The 20,138-nt window shown below is 43.5% G+C and overlaps 1 protein-coding gene across 4 annotated transcripts in view; it reads right to left on the bottom strand.

Moving 5' to 3' along the window:
- CAMSAP2 (calmodulin regulated spectrin associated protein family member 2) overlaps positions 1–20,138 on the bottom strand; it is a 137,013-nt gene that overhangs the window by 66,787 nt on the left and 50,088 nt on the right. For all 4 annotated transcript variants that reach the window (XM_067467569.1, XM_067467571.1, XM_067467570.1 and 1 more), the window contains exon 3: positions 986–1,147. In XM_067467569.1, the coding sequence (XP_067323670.1) occupies positions 986–1,147 (162 nt within the window). The remainder of the gene's footprint in view (positions 1–985; positions 1,148–20,138) is intronic.

Here is a 20,138-nt window from a genome sequence, read left to right as displayed (position 1 = left end):
GTGGGATTCCTTCCCAGGTAATCCTCAGAGCTCGGGATGCTTGTCTGTTCTTAAGGTGAAAAGCACATGTCTGTGTTTTAGATGGATTAGGGATCAGCTGGTTTTCCCTGTAATAGGCAGTAACAGCACCTAGAGCTTCTGAGAGCTTATGTTCAACCATCTCAAAGCTCGCTGCTTAAGCGGTAATGGCACGATCATCAGCATAGATGAAACTCTCTGTCTCTTCTGGCAGTGGCTGGTCATTTGTGTAAATGTTGAACATGGATGGGGCAAGCACACTCCGCTGAGGCAGGCCATTCTTCTGTTTCCGCCATCTGCTTCTCTGGTCCTGGAAACTCAACAAAGAAGCTCCTGTTTTGTAGCAGGTTTCCTAATTGCTTCTGGTGACAATGAAGAATTCCAACCTTCCTCCTAGTCTCAGAAATGGAGACTTGGCATTTTTCTCTCAGCAGATATCCAGTGATACATGGATCTTTACTTGCTTAACAGAAGTGTCAAAAGTGAAGCTTTAGAGACATAGCTTGTTCATTGTGAGGTCCACACCAGCCCTTGACTTTCTTTTCCTAGGAAGCCAGAGTGCTTAGCCAGGAACAAAACCATAATTCAGGACTCTGGCTTGTTGGGAAAGAGATCAACCAAAGTGCCTGGTCTGGATGTCACAAACTATGAAAGGAGTCTGGGCCATGGTGTGCCTACCATTTCAACATGACTCCAACAAAATCCGGGGTTATAGTGGCATTCAAATATGATTATTATGCATGGAGTGAGATCACTGTTACATAGGAGTCTTAAAATAACTAAAATACTTGGAGCAACATTAGCTTCTTCCCAATAAATTGTAGGTTCACCATGTGAGAACATGACTTGGTTTCCATCTAAACTTCATCACCAACTGATTTTAGTGACCTTCTGTGATGCCTGATTTATCTAAGTACCTTAAGGATGAAGAATTTTCAATGTGGAGCATATTTGTGGCAGATCTTACCTTATTTATCCAGAACATGACAGCATCTTCTATGTCATAGGGTAGATCTGTGGCTTGGAAGAAGGAGGAATATTGCTGTACACATGCAATGACTTTTTCCACACTGATCATTTCCACTGTATATGCCATCATCAGGGTGTCAATCATGGCCAAATGAGCACTCTGAAAAAGAGAAATTGTTACAGGTATGTTGAGACTACTTGCTTGAAAAAATATTAAGCCATCACTTTCAATTCCCTAAGCAATTGTATGAATGAAGGAAGATACATGCTATCCATAAAAGACCCCAAAAATCCAAACTTTTTTCCATGGGTAAAATTGAAAAATGATCTTAATAAAAGGCTAACAGAATTGTAACAAGAAGCAGCAGGTCTTCCATTAAATTAGTTATTAAAGTGTATTTATGTAAACCCTCTCCCCACTGTGGCTATCTAGGAAAGGAAATAATAGGGAATTGTGAGATTTCGTCTTTATTATTTTAATACTGAAAAGTGCTTAGGAATCCTATAATAATGCTAGCAGTATTCAGCTCCAATACTCAGCAGATACTGGAGATAATATCTTAAGGTAAATTATTAAATTTATAGCAAAGGGAAGACTTGAATGAAAAAAGTCTTTGTATAGTTTTTCCAGCCAGTCAGGGGAAACTAGAAGAGGCAACTGGACTTTAAATTGAACAATGAAAGCCCAAATACCATGGAAGTATAGCTGTACCAATAAAGTATAGGTAAAAATACAAAATAATTATTGCATACTAGCCGTCCCCTACCACGTGCTGCTGTGGCCCAGTCTGTGTATATATGTTTTGTGTGTGTATATATTTGTGTATATGTGTGTGTTATATATGTGTGCTTATGTATATATATGTGATTTTGTTCATGCATTGTATTTTTTTTGGCTTTTATGTCACTTTCGCTGTGTTTTTCAGTGTTTTCATGCGTGATGGTTATGTTTGAGTTATGTTAATCCCACAAATGAATATTACATTTTTACATGTTTTGTGTGTGTATATATTTGTGTATATGTGTATATATGTGTATTATATATGTGTGCTTGTGTATATATATGTGGTTTTGTGCATGCATTGTATTTTTTTGTTTTTATGTCACTTTCGCTGTGTTTTTCAGTGTTTTAATGCATGATGGTCACTAATTGGCCTGACAGCTGTATTGTGTCCAAATTTGGTGTCAATTCGTCCAGTGGTTTTTGAGTTATGTTAATCCCACAAATGAACATTACATTTTTATTTATTTAGACTAGCCATCCCCTGCCATGTGTTGCTGTGGCCCAGTCTGTGTATATGTCTTTTGTGTGTGTATATATGTGTGTATATATTTGTATATATGTGTGTTTGCATATATGTGTGTGTGTGTGGTTTTGTGCATGCACTGTAATGTATTTTTTGTTTTGTTTTTTGTTTGGCCCTTTAAGTCTCTTCTGCTGTGTTTTTCAGTGTTTTTATGAGTGATGGTCACTCGTTGGCCTGATTTGGTGTCACTTCATCCACTGGTTTTTGAGTTATGTTAATCACATAAACAACCATTAGATTTTTATTTATACAGACTAGCTGTATCCACCACGCGTTGCTGTGGCCAATCTTCCCTCCCTCTTTCCCTTCTTCCTTTATTTCCTTATTTCTTTCCATCTCTCCTTCCTTCTTTCTCTACTTCTCTACTTTCTCTTTCCTTCCCCCTTTTTATTTTCCTTCTTCTTTCTCTCCTTTCTTCCTTCTCTACCTTTCCTTCCTTCCCTAACTCTTTGCTTCCATCCTTTCTTTTCTCTCCCCTTCTTTCCTCCCCTCCCTCTTTTTTTATGCTTCTTTCCCTCCTTCCTTCACTCCCTTTCTTTCCTTTCCTTTTTCTGTCCTTTTCTCCTTCCTTCCCTACCTCTTTCTTTCCTTCCTCCTTTTTCTTTTCCTCCCTCTTTCTCCCCTTTCTTCCATCTCTACCTCTTTCCTTCTTTTGCTTTTCGCTTCCTTCCTTCTCTCTTTCCTTCTTTCCTTCCCTCCCTCTTTTTCTGCTTTTCCTTCCTTCCTTCACTCCCTCTTTCCTTCCTTTCCTTTTTTCTGTCCTTCTCTCTTTACTTCCTTCTTGACCTTTCTTTCCTTTCCCCTTTTTCGTTTCTTTTATCTTTCTCTTCTTTCTTCTCTTCTTCTTTCCTTCCTTTCTTCGCTCTTTGCTTCCATGCTTCCTTCTTTCTTTCTTTCTTTCTTTCTTTCCCTCCCTCTTTCTCTCCTTCCTTTTTCTTTCTTCCCTTCTTTCTTTCTCCCCTTCCTTCCCTCCCTTTTTTCTGTATCGTCATTTAGCTTTTCATCATTTAGCTTTTTGGAGTTTTTAAGTCCTTTCCACAGGTTTTTTTTGAGGGGGTAGTGGTTATGAGTGATGGTCACTCATTGGTCTGTTAGGGGTGTAGTGACCAAATTTTGTGTCAATTCGTCCAGTGGTTTTTGAGTTATGTTAATCCCACAAACGAACATTACATTTTTATTTATATAGATATGCGATTTTGAATTTTAAGATACTAGGAAGAAGCTCACTGTAATAAACAGAGACAAAGGTAGTGCTTATCAGTGATTTAATCACTAGCATTTTTGAGACATCCTGCTCTTTCATGCTTCATCAGTTGATATAAAATGTAATAATTAGTTCAATATTTCAACGAAAAATGGAAGCCTACAAGATGATTGACCATGACAATGAGTACCTCAAGTACTCAAAAACTGTGAAACTCACCAGCTCAGTAAATATGATAAGCAGCATTACAAAACACCACCACGCACATATGGAAAAACAGTAATGAGAACAGTCAACACAATAGATCAATAGTCAACACTATAAAAGTTGTAGACTTCCAAAGTCCCTTCCCTTTGCTGGAGGTTATAGGGGCAGAAACCCAAAATATCTAGAGAGCAAAAAGTTTCCCAGCTCTGCAAGGGAACACCAGATCTAGCTTTCTTTTTGCAGTGTACAAAGCTTTGAAAATATTTATTTATTTACTGTATTTATACCCTGCCCACTCTCTCACCCCAAGGGGGACTCAGAGTGGATTACAATATGATTCTTTCCTCTCCAGTCTTAACCAGTAAGTTCTTTCTACTGCTTCATGACTCTACATATCATGTACTTATGGTCTTACAAAACAGCGAGGAAACAGAAAGTGCAAAGGGGCGAGGTATTAGCCTTTCTTTAATCTTAAATCATTACAGATCTTGACTTCTTAATGTTGAATTTGGAAGTGGTCTTTAAAAAGTAGTAATGCTACCAATGCTGCAATTGGATCTTTTGGAGTTAAATTTGATCTGTCAAATAATCTCTGAAATCTTCTGTAATTATTGCTCTCGCTTTGTGTGAATCCAGAAGCTTCAGCCATACTGGAGATTTAGGTCTGCTTGGTAAGAAGCTTACGGAGTCCTGAATTACAATTATTCTCAAGCACCATGGCTAATGCTTCCTCTGTTTGCTATTTGGGAATTAAGTGGCTTTGTTTAGAAGAATCTTGTTTAAATAATTTAAATGTTTCTGGAAATAACACGCCCGGTTCTTTTTTCACAATACACAAAGAGTAAAAGCATTTAATTTACATTAAAATACATTAATACGGTATATTTATTTTGAGGTTCAACTTTAAACAAGACAAATGTCATCTAGCTGAGGCAATCCAAGTTTATCTCATAGAAGAAGGATCACATAACATAAACTATGGCTGGCAGGTTACTATTAAGCAAAATGTTTACTGAATTAGCCGTGAATTATCCTTAAAACACTGTTTATACTAAATCTGAGCTACACACATTAGATGGTTCAGTTGCTCAAAATGAAACAGTTAACAGTGCAATACTAAATTGATGTATTTGAATTACTTTTTTTATCTATCTTCACACCATTTCATCTAGAAATAACATACCAGAAGATATTACGAAGTCTGAACCACTGACAGAATATTCTTCAAAATTTCCAGAAATATATGGGGAACTTTTTGCTCTCTAGATATATTTACATGCCCCCCACCCCCTAAATGGGAAGTTTAGTTTCACAACCCTGTGTATCTTTATGAGCTCCCTGAAAATAACTTGCTCCTATTTTTATCTCATTAGAGTTTTTAACATTTTATCCTGTACAGCCCGCCGACTGTTTACTGTGACTGTGTTTTTGTTTATTGTAATGCTATTTTGTTATTGTCGTTTTTTTCCATGTAATTTTGATGATGTTGCTTGTTTATGTTTTGGTTTTATTTTGATGTAATATGTTATTTGGGCTTGACCCCATGTAAGCCACTCCGAGTCCCCATCGAGGAGATGGTGGAGGGGTATAAATAATAATAATAATAATTATTATTATTATTATTTTCTAAATCAAAAGTAATGAGGTTGCATGGCTACAGAACAGCTATGCCTCAAAGGAGAACAGGATCTGGAACGTAACTATTGTTGGTACAGGTTGAGTATCCCTTATTTGTAAATTACAAAATAAAAAATATTCCAAAACTGTCCACATGGGTAGCTGAGATAGTAACACCTTTGCTGTAAACTTGGTTTTATTTCCAAAATTATTTAAAATATTGTGCAGACATTTCAGGTCGTGTGTGTAAGGTGTATATGAAACACGAATGAATTTCCTGTTCAGACTCTAGTCCCATCTCCAAGATATCTCATTATGCCTACATAAGTATTCCAAAATAGGGAACACTTCCAATGCAAAGTATTTTGGATAATGGTTATTCAACTTGTACTACAGTCTCCCATTTGAAGTTTAAGAGATGTCAGGAAGAGATTTAGCTGGTACAATTTATTTATTTATTTATTTATTTGATGCACTTATTAACCGCCATTCTCAGCCCATAAGGGCGACTCATGGTGGTGTACAGTACACATAAAAGACAATTACAAAAGCCATTTTCAACAACATATAAACAATACAACAAATTACAGACTACACTAAAAATCCGCTTCGTCTCTTAGTGGAATCATAGCCAATCTCATATTCCTTGTTCCATTCCAGTTCTCATTACCGTATTGTTTTGTTGTTTAGCACTTAATTAAATGCCCTCTCGAACAGCCATGTCTTAAGGCTTCTCCGAAAGGACATGAGGGAGGGCGCCTGTCTGATGTGGGCAGGGAGAGTGTTCCACAGTCGGGGGGCCACCACCGAGAAGGCCCTCTCCCTCGTCCCCGCCAGCCGTGCCTGTGACGCAGGCGGGATCGAGAGAAGGGCCTCCCCAGACGATCTCAAGGTCCTCGTGGGCTCGTAGGCCAAGATGCGGTCGGAAAGGTATTTTGGGCCGGAACCGTTTAGGGCTTTGTAGGCCAAAACCAGCACCTTGAATTGGGTCCGGTAGCAAATCGGCAGCCAGTGGAGCTGGGACAACAAGGGCGTTGTGTGCTCCCTGCCACCCGCTCCAGTTAGTAACATGGCTGCCGCGCGCTGAACCAGCTGAAGCTTTCGGGCCGTCTTCAAGGGCAGCCCCACGTAGAGAGCGTTGCAGTAATCCAGGCGGGATGTGACAAGAGCGTGTACCACCGTGGCCAAGTCAGACTTCCCGAGATACGGGCGCAGCTGGCGCACGAGCCTGAGCTGTGCAAATGCTCCCCTGGTCACCGCTGAAACCTGGGGGTCCAGGCTCAACGATGAGTCCAGGGTCACACCCAAGCTGCGAACCTGCGCCTTCAAGGGGAGTGCGACCCCGTCCAGCACAGGCTGTAACCCTATACCCCGTTCGGCCTTGCGACTGACCAGGAGTACCTCTGTCTTGTCTGGATTTAGTTTCAGTTTGTTCGCCCTCATCCAGACCGTTACAGCGGCCAGGCACCGGTTCAGGACCTCGACAGCCTCCTTAGTAGCAGGTGGGAAGGAGTGACAGAGTTGGACATCATCTGCGTACAGATGACACCGCACCCCGAAACTCCGGATGATCTCACCCAGCGGCTTCATGTAGATATTAAACAGCATGGGGGACAGTATGGAACCCTGTGGCACCCCACAAGTCAAAGGTTGTGGTGCGGAACAGGAGTCCCCCAATAACACCTTCTGGGTGCGACCCTCCAGAAATGACTGGAGCCACTGCAAAGCAATGCCCCCAAGACCCATTTCCGCAAGGCGCCCCAGAAGGATACCGTGGTCGACGGTATCGAAGGCCGCTGAGAGGTCCAGGAGCACCAACAAGGACACACTCCCCCTGTCTAGCTCCCGGCGCAGATCATCCACTAAGGCGACCAAGACCGTCTCGGTACCATGCCCCGGTCTGAAACCAGACTGTGCCGGATCCAGATAATCCGTGTCTCTCAAGAATACCTGGAGTTGTGAGGCCACCACGCTTTCCATGACTTTGCCCAGGAAGGGGAGATTGGAAACAGGCCGAAAGTTGTCCAATTTAGTGGGGTCCAGTGATGGCTTCTTCAACAGCGGCTTTATAATAGCCTGTTTTAGGCTCGCTGGAATCTTGCCTTCCCGAAGGGAGGCATTCACCACCACTGTTACCCACTCAGCCAATCCCCCTCTGGCCTCCCTCAGAAGCCAGGATGGGCAGGGGTCTAGGATGGACGTGGTGGGCCTCATACCTCCAAGTATCTTGTCCACATCCTCGGGTTTCACAAACTGAAAAGAATCCATCAAAATAGGACAAGCAGGTGCTCTCGTTACATTCTCGGAGTCTGCATCTAACGCGGCGTCCAGCCCAGAACGGATCAAGGCGACTTTGTCTGCAAAGAACCGAGCAAATGCTTCACAGCGCGCGCCCGAATTGTCAGGGCTCCCACCTGCAGTGGTGGGAGTTAAAAGACCTCTGACAATCCGAAACAACTCCGCCGGACGGTTCTTTGCAGACGCAATAGTGGCCGCAAAGAAAGTTTTCTTTGCGGCCTTTATTGCCGCGGCATATGCCCTAAGAAAGGACACAAACCGTGCTCGGTTTGACTCGCTCGGATCCGAACGCCACACGCTCTCTAGTTCCCTCTTCCTTCGCTTCATCACTGCCAGCTCCTCAGTAAACCAAGGGGCTGGTTTAGCTCGGCTACTTGAGAGGGGACGTTCCGGAGCAATCATGTCAATAGCCCTGGCCATCTCCCCATTCCAGAGAGCCACCAAGGCTTCGACATGGTCACCTACCGAGGTGGCGGGAAAATCCCCAAGAGCCGTCAGGAATCCCTTCGGATCCATCAGCCTCCTGGGGCGGACCATCTTAATAGGTCCTCCACCTTTGCAGAGGTTAGGGGGCGCAGTGAGCCTAAATCTGATCAGGAAGTGGTCGGTCCATGGCAACGGAGAGATGGACAACTCCTCAACACCGCCACCCTGTTCCCATCCCTGGCAGAAAACCAAGTCCAATGTGTGTCCAGCACAGTGGGTGGGGCCAGATATTTGTTGGGACAGCCCCATGGTTGCCATGGCAGACATGAGGTCCTGAGCCGCACCTGTGAGGGTTGCCTCGGCATGGATGTTGAAGTCTCCCAGCACAAGGAGCTGTTGAGACTTCAACGCCAGGCTCGAGACCACCCCCGCTAGCTCAGGTAGGGAGACTGTAGCGCAGCGAGGTGGACGGTACACTAACAGAATCCCTATACTGTCCCGGTCACCCACCCTCAGGTAGACGCTTTCAAAATTTGCGGTCTGCGGGATGGGGCACCTGATCAGATGGATGGAATCTCTATAGACCACTGCGACCCCGCCTCCCCGCCCTCCGGATCTCGGCCGGTGCTGCACGGAGAAGCCCGGGGGACAAAGCTGGGTCAGACCTACTCCTCCAGCTTCCTCCAACCAGGTCTCCGTGATGCACGCCAGATCTGCCCGCTCGTCCAGGATTAGGTCCTGGATCCAGGTCGTTTTTCCGTTGACAGATCTGGCGTTCAACAGCACAACCTTCAGTCCAGAGGGTCCGCTCACCTGGCCACACCAATCCACCTTGGGAGACCGAGTTGGAACTTTCAATGTTTTGGACAAATGGTCCGAATCCGGCCGAACCCGAGGTCTCCTTTTCCCGCGTCTCCTCCTTCCCACCACGACCTCCATGGGGGCCCCTCGGCCAGTGGAACACCTCCCCTCCTCCATGCCGCCGCTCCTGACCAGGGTCTTAACCTCCATTTCATCAGATGTTTTAAATGTTGGTGTTCTTTCCCGCCAATCACCTTGGCCTTCTCTATCCCCCCTCCCCTCCTCATTGTTCCCCACAGGCTCCAACCCACTTCCTCCCCTGCTTCTTCCACCAGTCAACAGCATCAGAGACAATATACATAGGAGGGTGGGGGGCCACATGGATGGAGACAACACACTTCAGCAGATGGCAAACACAGGTGGTAAACGTTCAACCGCAAAACAGGGTGGTCCCTAGAGTGCTGGAGTCTTAAGTGCAGCAGTAGTAACAGTAGCAAAATCCACGGCCACAAGGGCAGTCCTCAAAGTACAGGAACCCAAAGTGCAGCAAGACATTAAAGTGCAACAAGCCCAAAACTTAGCCCTCAATGCTATTAAAGTGCGGCAGGAGGAATCGGGGAAGGGACAAAGTGCAAAACAGTTGGCAACAGAGGCAGGCGCCTTTAAAGTGCTATGTTATGCTCTTATTCCCACATTAGCAGCAAAGATAGGGCGGAACTATAACATGCGATGTTCGCAATATGTAAACACGGTAATCAAGAGATTGGCAGTTGGCAAAAGTGCTATGGTTCAGATGTAAACTACAGACGATTGATGTTAGACAGCGGATGGGCCTCCGGAGGTGGTCGACACAGTGGCGGTCAGCTCAGTTGGTCTATATCCGGTTAGCTTGCACAGGCAACACACCGTCGGTCTACACAAAAAGCGGCTACCCAACAACACAGTGAAGGTTGAGGGGAGAAGAGGTATCCGCCGCTCGCCCGATGGCGAGGGCCAGGTGGAGACGTTCAACACGGTGGTGGTCAGCACAAGTTGGACAAGATTGGTTAACACAGAGAAAGGTCAACACAAAAGGTCTACACAATGTCGGTCAGCACAGAGTGGAACAGCACAAGGAAGGTCTGCACACGGCTTGCCCAGGTGGTAAGGCCCAGGGGCGTGGCGCGGTGGTCCTGGCCGGTCTGCTGGTGAGCCGCTGGTCCTTGCTTCCTTCTTTTCTTCCTCTGGAACAGCAGGAGGGGGGGGCGCAGAGCGATGGTCCGCGTCTCAGAGGCCCTCCGGCAGCAGGGCGCCAGCCGAGCAGCGTCTTGGCGGCTTGGCAGCTTCGGGCCGGCTGCTGTGGAAACACTCCGGGGGGGGAATAGGATGGCCCCTAGTGGTGGCGGCGGCAGCAGCCCGCCTCCTCTCAGCCTCCTGGCTGCCTAGCCGCCTCTCCTTCCAGCTGTCTACTCCTCGCCGGAGCGACGCCAAGATGGCGACCGCAGCCGCAGCAAGCTACACAGCGGCCCAGCCGCAGTAGTCCGGCGGCAGCCACCTCTCCCTTCCTTTGCGCCGCAGGGGGCTCTTGGCGGGACCCGAATCCCCGAGTTGGAGCTCGGGAAGCCGGACGGCCGACCAGGCCCAGGTAGGCAGATTTCCTTGAAGAGGTAGCCGCGTTGGAATGGCGGCGGCGTCCCCTCGCCTACCTCTCCTTTTCTTGCTCTCTCTCTCTGGCCCCCACGCTCACCCAGCTCTCACTCGGGTTCGGCCAGGCCGCAATGGGTGTTGACCTCCCACCCCTTAGTTTGGTGGTCGGGGGGGGGGGGAGGGATTCTCCAGGATTGCCCAAGATTGTATCTTTTTCGTCAGCGCAGCTCAGCGTTGCTGCTGCCGACCGCCATACCGGAACCGGACCGCCTCTACTCACAAGTAGCCCAAGGAACAGCCAAGCTGGATGGAAGGATTCAGGACCCCTGTGGCAGCAGAAGCAGCAGTCTGAGGCTAGGCCAAGGCAGGTGCAACACAGCTTTATAGTCACTCCCTCCTTGGAGGATTGCTGAGTCACACCCAGTTGGAAAGGGCCTGGGGCTTCTCCTACTCACAAGTAGCCCAAGGAACAGCCAAGCTGGATGGAAGGATCCAGGACCCCTGTGGCAGCAGAAGCAGCAGTCTGAGGCAGCAGAAGCAGCAGAAGCAGCAGTCTTTACAACACAAAGCTTTGGTCTAAATCAATGGTTCTCAGAAACCTGTGGGTCCCCAGGTGTTTTGGACTACAACTCCCAGAAATCCCAGTCTGTTTACCAGCTGTTAGGATTTCTGGGAGTTGAAGGCCAAAACATCTGGGGAACCACTGGTCTAAATGATGGCACTATGAAGTAAGGAACTATAAAGACCAAGTTAATAGTAACAAGACACAGGAGACTGCGCAAATGCTTGACTCTTGGCCAAGTGTGAAAGAAGTAGGGACTTTTAAAAGACTTTCAGCACCACCAACCTAGCATCCCAGCAACTTTTTGAGGAAAGCTTCTCCTGAGCTTAAAACAGTTTTTAAAATCATGACAAAATCGGCACATTATAGCCAAAAGGTTTAATATTTAGGCATAATGTGGAGTGTATGTAACCCTCCAAGTTCCCAAGGAGGGTTGGAATACAAATGGCAACCAAAGAAGTCATAACTGAATATGTTATACATGCAATTTCTTGAACGAATTAGCTGCATTTTCCTCACCAACTGGCAGCAACACTTAACTGTACTTTTCCTGAAATCCAGGTGAGAATAATCCTCCTTACTAAATGAAAATCAACACAGATGACAAGTTTGTGAAGCAATTGCATGCACACCATAATCCATTTTCTGTTTTGCTTCACTAGTTGCTTTCTCTCTAGGGTAGAGTTGGGTGCATCCAAGTAAGAACAAGAACAAGTCAGAGGGGCGAAAGGTCACAATATTCCTTAAAGTGAGAACTTAAAGACACCAAGTTTTTATTCTCCTGAGAATTTAGGACACAAAGGACAGATTTCTTTGACAATATGGTTTGAGATCCAACTATGACTTGATGAAAGAGATGACGCATGTAGAGGAAACATCACAGAACCTGTTTTCCTTACATTTCTATTGAGCTCTCCTTTGAAAGTGAAGCAAGGGACCAAAACAAGGTGGCTATCAAGGACATAATAAAATGTTGTGTATTAACTAAATGCTACATTGAACTGTTCTGTAGTTCACTTTTACAACTTTACAAAAGTGCCCATAGTTATATGGGAAACTTTACGAAAAGTTCATTTCTATTGATTTTTTGCTGTAGAGAAACTGCAATTATGAGTACATTAAATGACCTGCATATGTGTGCAAGATAGCTGTATAGATAAATGCCTAAACATGCATTTTCTTATAAAAGGCTCCCTGGAGGCAGCATTTGTCCTTGAAGGTCAAGCTCAACACAAGGCACAGAAAACTGAGAGGAGGAGTGGATAAAACTGCACCCGGCATAACACAAGAGCCAACCATCTTTCTTCATGGCAAAAGGTTCATGTCAACATTATGAGGAGAGGGGAGCTATCCACAATTTCTACATTTTGAATGGGAAGGAAATATTTGCTGTATAGAAAGGCATTGTTGTTGTTATTGTTATTATTATTATTATTTTACTGACACAAAAGCACAGTATGTCACGGCAAACGAGATCTATATGCTGGATTTCATATCACAAAATCACAAGTCGAAAACTCCCCAAGCGATTATTATTATTATTATTATTATTATTATTGACACAAAAGCACAGTATGTCACAGCAAACGAGATCTATATGCTGGATTTCGTATCACAAAATCACAAGTCGAACACTTCCCAAGCATCTAGGACTGTGTGATATATTTTCGAATGATGCACACAGATCCAAATAAAGTGGGCCTTTGCAGCTGACAGATCGTGATTTTGTCAATGTTTATTGTTTCCAAATGCCAGCTGAGATCTTTTGGCGTGGCATCCAGTGCGCCAATGACCACCGGGACCACCTGTACTGGTTTATGCCAGAGCCTTTGCAGTTTGATTTTGAGATCTTGATAGTGGCTGAGTTTTTCCTGTTGTTTTTCCTCAATGTGACTGTCACCTGGTATGGCGACATCAATAATCCAGATGATGATGATGATGATGATGATGATGATTATTATTATTGTCTAAGGCAAAAAAGCAGTTTCATGACATTCTAACATAAATGATCAAATTCCTCAAACTATAAAAGGGAAGCCTTTCAAATATTTTAAGAAACACAGACATTATTTCTAATATCTATTTAATATTTTGTCTGTAGTGTTGGAAATGACAACCTTCTTCAAGCCTTCTCTAGTAATGTTTATCTATGATTATCTGTTGCTTACAGTTTATATGTATGTTCTGACATGCAGCTTCCTTTACTCTTTGGTTTCTGAGAAGTTATAAAAGGGACTCCGGATCACATGCTCTCTCTCTCTCCCTCTCTCTCCTTTTGACCTGTTGATAGCTGTTTTGTTATAAGAGAGATGCCCTGACTGGATGGCACAGAGAATTATCTCAAACATATCTGAAACTGGACTGATAAGTTTTGTACCTGTGTATGCCGAATACATGAGAATAAACCAAATATGTTATTTTTATCCAAGTATACTTCATTTTGTCTTCTAAGTGCATGATATAAAATAAGTTGTTTTATGGGGAATATATATTTTTGAGTACTGAAAAACACTTCAAATGCTCTGCTGTTTTTATGCACTGGCAAAAACTCGTTTTTTTCCCTAACACATCAGAGATAACAGGTTATTCAGTCTAACAACTGAAACCATTGCCTTGAAAACCTGGTTATTCCAATGTGCCTTCAATGATTGAATGTAAGGCACTCCCTGAGCAAATTTTGCACAAATGACCTCAGACGCGCTTTATTTTATGGTTCGTGCAATTAATTCCTTCCACAATCCGGATCTTCCTCCCCAATAATTTCCATTGCCCAATCTCCCAGTGTTTTAAAATTTTAAATTTTTATCCTTAAATTTGGCCTTGCACGTGTAATTCCTGTGTGTTTAATGTCCGATTTTATACTGCTGTTTCGTTTATTATTTTGGTTTTGCATTTTATGTTTTTTGGTACTGTTATGCTTTGTGTTATATTGTGTTATGTTTTTGTGTAATATTGTGTTTATTGTATTGTTGGGTGTGGCCTCATGTAAGCCGCCCCGAGTCCCTCTGGGGGAGATGGAGCGGGGTATAAATAAAGTACTATTATTATTATTATTACTATTATTATTAAACTTTATTTGTACCCTGCTAGCAACTCCCGAAGGACTTGATGCGGCTTACAAAGGCCAAGGCCTCAACATAACAACAACAAACAATAACAATGCAAGGAAATTAAAAACATAAGCAATAACACAACAAAAAATTACACTATTACACAATAAATTCAGGGCCGGGCCAATGATGGGTCCAGGTTAAAAGTGCTGGGTGTGTGAGGTGGTATGTTGGAGTTCTGGGCAAGTGCAATGTGCAGAGAGTATCAAACTCTAATAAAGTGCTTCTGGGACAGAGTGCTGGAGGTTATCCTATTCTGGAAAGGCACATCGGAATAGCCAAGTCTTCAAGTTCTTCCTAAAGACTGCCAACGTGGGTGCTAGTCTAATGCCTTTTGGGGAGAGTGTTCCAAAGTCGGGGGGCAACCACAGAGAAGGCCCTGTCCCTCATCCCTACCAAACGCGCCTGCGACGCAGGTGGGATCGCGGGCAGGGCCTCTCCGGATGAACGAAGTGAGCACATGGGTTCGTAGACGGAGATGCGGTCATGCAGGTAGGCAGGTCCCAAACCATTTAGGGCTTTGTAGGTAAGCACCTGCACCTTGAATTGGGCTCGGTAGGTAAATGGCAGCCAATGGAGCTCCTTAAACAGGAGGGTTGACCTCTCTCTGTAAGGAGCGCCAGTTAACATCCTGGCCGCCGCCCGTTGGACCAGTTGGAATTTCCAAGCCGTTTTCAAGGGCAGCCCCACGTACAGCGCATTACGGTAATCCAATCGAGAGGTGACCAAGGCATGGACCACCCCGGCCAAATCAACCTTTGTGAGGTACGGTCGCAGCTGGCGCACATTATTATTATTATTATTATTGCCTTGCATAATTATATCTGGTTGTATACCACAAGATTAGATTCTACTCAAAAGGGGTTTTGGGCTCTTCTCTCAAAGGCCATTTTACAAAATGTTATGAATCCCATTTTCCAAAATATTGTATCCCACTGCAACCAAAAAAATATATGACATTACAAAGTAATATACAATGGAAGATGCTGCATCAAATCCCATGCTTGAAAGAAGTTAATTGCAGAAATCTTCATGATCCTACAATGTCAGCATCAAAATGACGTTTCATTCTTCTCTAGCCTAGCTTCCCTCCCACCTCCAACTCAACTGCTGTAATTTAATTTCTACATGTAATTTAGAGTGGTTGGATTGAATTTTTAAGAACAATTGGAGGTAACTGGAAATAGATTTTCACATGAAAAAACTTGGAGCTTTGTCCAGTGCTACTGCCCAAAACAAATATCTGGATTCAGAATTCCTTCATTCTAAGCTCATGCTTTTTTGCATTAGGTTCTTCTTTTCTTATAAGAAACCCAAGTATTTCCACTTGCCTTTCCTTTTATGATGTTTATGAAAGAATGCAGGAGATTGTCTACTTTGTGGTTACAAACCAAAGAAATACCAGATTGTTACCTGCAGAGTACAGTATACCTCTAACATATAACAGACTGATCTCTAAAGAAATCACTTCCCAAATAGGCAGGCTTCCTTTCTACCTTGGAAGCCTATCACCATGGAAACTAAATGGTTCTTATATAACATTACTAATGGGAAGTACTGGGGGTTCTTCCAACTCCCCCTTTTTTGGAAACCATGATGGATTTTTAAATTTTGCTACTTTATAGATTTTTATGAGATGATGTAAAGCATGACTTATTCATAGCTTAAAATAATCAAGGCACAGGTTTTATTGGGGTGTGTGTGATCAAATACAAATGAACCTGAAATTGGAATGGGCGTCAATATTAAAAAGCACAATTCAAGTGTTATGTTATGCTACAACTGAATTCTACTTAAAAAGAAATACCTCCTTAAAATTGAAGCACCCCTCTTACAGAAATTGTATTTTTTCCTTTTCTTTTTTGAGGGCAGATGGCACACACCACATAACAGAGAAGTTAAAACTAAAAAGTTTTGCAAGGAGGAGGAGGGTTGTACTTCACTAGAAGCCAAAACAATCCAGTATTTTGCTGACATTTTTTCCTCCAATTAAGCAGTCGTTGCTGATGAACAGGCCAAGAAAACCCAAGTTTAAATATGTTCCCAGACATATGACTCAACAGGTTGTTTTGAACAAGATGCAGTTTAATAACCTAACCAAGCTTTCTCCTTTCTGGCACCATCCAGACATTTTGCATCATAATTCTAATATACCCTAGCCCAAATGGACAATAGTCTGGCAAGCCGTAGTGTGATGGAAATCAACCTGGACAGAACCAGGTTTAGAAAGCCAGCCAACATTATGTCAGAAGAGATGTTATGTGGATTCCTGTGTTTTGAATGAATAAGGTAAAAGTGGAATGCAAAAATCAAAATATTATTAAGGACTAGATCCCTGTACATACCCTTATCAAATACATACATGTGTTACAATTCATCTCTAGTTCTGGTCACTTCTTAATTAAACATGCCGCATTATCACGGGGTGTCTGCGCCCTACACCACTGGAGAAATTACACTGTTTAGCCAGTACTGCACTACCTGACATCTGCTGGGAAGTAGCAGCCAATAGTGAAAGGACCAAGGCAGTGACATCTCCAGCTCATCCCCTGTTTGGATATCAGCCTGCACCTCAATGACTTAAATCAAGAAATAGTTTTCTAAGATCTACAGAGACACTCGCTGGAACACCTCAGCAGCGAGAGTCCAAAAGTGGCAGGCTCAAACCCAGAACCTCAATCAGTGGCTAATACCAAATGAGAGACTCCCTCCTGGGCACACAGAAAACTGCGCGACTTGGAAGGTGTGCTGGTACGGCTGTACCAGGAGCTCCAATTTTATTTGCTTTGTATTAAATGTTTGCTTGCAGTCCAAGGTTTCAGAGACTCTGCAGATAGGTGGCTTCCTTTGGTTGTAGTCATAGGGCAAGTCATCGTTAAGTTTTGGTTCCGCTCCTTACTCAGGGCAATTGGGAAGGGAAGGGAGCCATTTTTAGTTAGTCTCAGTAAGGAAAGCTAATGTAGAGGACATGAACAAGCTTCCTGTACAAAAGCTTCAACCCTTAAAACTTTCCGGGAGATAACAGTCTTAAGAGCATCCAAAGATCTCCAAAGATTTCCAGGGAAACAGCTCTAAAGCCTTGAGGAATTTTGGAGGGTAAACAGTTTGGAAGACCACAAAAATCCAGCTGGAGAATCTACTAGCCTTACTGGTAGGTCCACTCGGCATTCGAGATGCAGATCGACCCAGTAGCGGAGCCCACATCAGTAAGGATTAGATTACAGTCAGCCTGGGAGAAGTTAAAAAGGGATTTTCTTTAAAGTAAAAGAAACAGATACTGAAGACAATTGCCTGTCCTTCGAGGACAAGATTAGGAAGCCACCAGTTGCATAAAAGCCTGGAAGCATTTGTTTAACTTTATTGAAGACAAGAAAAGTTTATGTTTGATTGTTCATTAATAAAGGACTTTGTTATACTTCACAAGCCATCTAAAGACCATTTGTGGTGGAAGATCCCTGAGAACTTCTCTTTGGGGGGCCCTGGCTTCCCGCTGGGCAAAGGCTGCATGTCCTATTTTAAAGGAACTTCTTTACAGGCCCAGAGAGCGACAGAACAGAAGGCGCTGAACAAAGTGCGCTCTGGAACCATGAGATGCAGAGCCAACCTTGAGAAATGGGGCTACAAGGTGGAATTCACGACATGCGGGTGTGGAGAAGAGCAAACCACTGACCACCTGCTGCAATGCAACCTGAGCCCTGCCACATGCACCATGGAGGGCCTTCTTGCAGCAATACCAGAGGCACTCCAAGTGGCCAGCTACTGGTCAAAGGACATTTAATCAACTACCAAACTTGCAAACTTTGTGTTTTGTTTTGTTTGTTTGTTTTGTTAAAAAATGCAATGCAACTGTTCGGTCTGCCCCTGACATGATAAATAAAATAAAATCTCTAGTTCTACATTTTTGATGTGAAATTTAAAATTGCCCAAGTGCAGTTTTTGAGATGATAAAACCAAAAGATAGTCAGGGATGGCTAATCACTGCTGTTGTTTCAACAGTGCAGAAAATGTGCACGCGCACACATGCACACAAACATATTTCCTCTTGAGATTAGGATGTATCGGTTCTATTCAATGAAGAATAGTAAGGACATCCTGATCTTCATCTTACAGACCAGTTCACCTTCCAAGTAGTTAAGATAGCATGGGGGTAGAAGAAGTGTAATAACTACCATATATACTTGTGTATAAGTCGACTTCATGATAAGGTCAAGGGCATGTTTTGTGGCCACAATTATGGATTTTGATATGACCCATTAATAAGTCAAGGGTCAACACCATCTGATGGCCACCACCATTTTCCTGTCCAGACACAGAACTGGACACTCGGAATATTGTGTCCAGTTCTAGACACCACAACTGAAGAGAGATATTGACAAGCTGAAATGTGTCCAGAGGAGGGCAACTAAAATGATCAAGAGTCTGGAAAACAACCCCTGTGAGGAGCAGGGAAAAGAGCTGGCCAAGTTTAGCCTGAAGAAGAGAAGTCTGAGAGGAGACATGATAACCATGTATAAATATGTGAGAGGAAGTCATAGGGAAGAGGGCGCAAGCTTGTTTTCTGCTGCCCTGGAGTGCAGGACGTGGAGCAATGACTTCAAACTAAAAAAAAAAAAGGAGATTCCACCTGAACATTAGGAAGAACTTCCTGACTGTGTGAGCTGTTCAGCAGTGGAACTCTCTGCCCTGGAGTGTGGTGGAGGCTCCTTCTTTGGAAGCTTTTAAACAGACACTGGATGGCCATCTGTCAGGGGTGCTTTGATTCTGATTTTCCTGCTTCTTGGCAGGGGGTTGGACTGGATGGCCCATGAGGTCTCTTCCAACTCTATGATTCTATGTTTCTATGATTCTATGACTTTTAAATCTTATTGTTACCTGGAACGGTACTGGTTCCTTTAATCTAATATCCTCAAATACTCCTATGCTGCATGTTATCTTCTTCATTTTCATAAATATTCTAGATTGCTTCCTAAAATGGCATATTTAGAAAGAGCAGAAAGTGTAACACATTCCAAGGAGGCTTAAGAGCAACCACCAAGGACATCTAATTGTTTCTAACAGGTTCTGAAAGGGCAATACATCAGCACTAGACAGTCGAAAGTGACAAGATAGACTCTGTCAGACTGTTTTTTTTACAGGAAACCAGGTTAGGAGGTCTCAGCGGGACATTTCCCAGGCTCCTACTTAAAACAAACGTATTAGTGACATGAGAGAAATAGAGATGGACAGGTGAAAAATATCCTTATCACATTAAAATGTGTGTCCCCTTTGGTCATTATCATAATACCAGCCTGTCAAACTGATAAGCTGCAGACTAACAGATTTACTAGAAAGCTGACCCGAACATTTCCATCGAGTGAATAAGAGGCTGTGACAGGCCAGCACAGCAATTGGCGAGACAAAAGGGAAAGCCTAGTGACTGGGAAAGAGTTCAAGCACTGAGGACGGGAATGGGATGGAACGGTTGCACCAAGTCATTGAAACATCTTGCCATTTTAAATGGTAATTATAATTAAGTATCAGCCACAATGAAGGACTTCTTGGTGTGCCAGAAGTAAATGCTGTTGCTTTAAATAAGCCATGTTCAAAGGATGCTCCTAAACAGCACATGTTGCACACTCTGTGTACATGCGTGTTGCTTCAAATTGCCTGTCAATTTATGGAGACCCTATGAATTTCATTAGGTTTTATTAGGCAAGAGATACTCAGAGGTGTATACTCTGAAGTACAGCTTGAAACGTCTGATATTAATTGAGAATCTCCCATTCAGCTTAGCTTTCAAAATTAGATGGGATTTGGTAAAAGTGATGCAAAATGAATGATGTTAACATAATCATTTTTACTGTTGTCCTGCTTTTTTATTACTTCTGCCTACCCCAATTCCAATTCTGGAAGCAAACAAAGCTTGAAGGAAGAGGCATATGGTCAGATTACGCTGCCTTAACACAAATAAGAAGGTTCATTCTGACTTTAGGGCGCATCTACGCAGCACAAAA

The sequence above is a fragment of the Anolis sagrei genome, chromosome 4 (assembly GCF_037176765.1).
Source record: "Anolis sagrei isolate rAnoSag1 chromosome 4, rAnoSag1.mat, whole genome shotgun sequence".
NCBI lineage: Eukaryota > Metazoa > Chordata > Lepidosauria > Squamata > Dactyloidae > Anolis > Anolis sagrei.
This window is presented reverse-complemented; position numbering and strand designations above follow the sequence as displayed.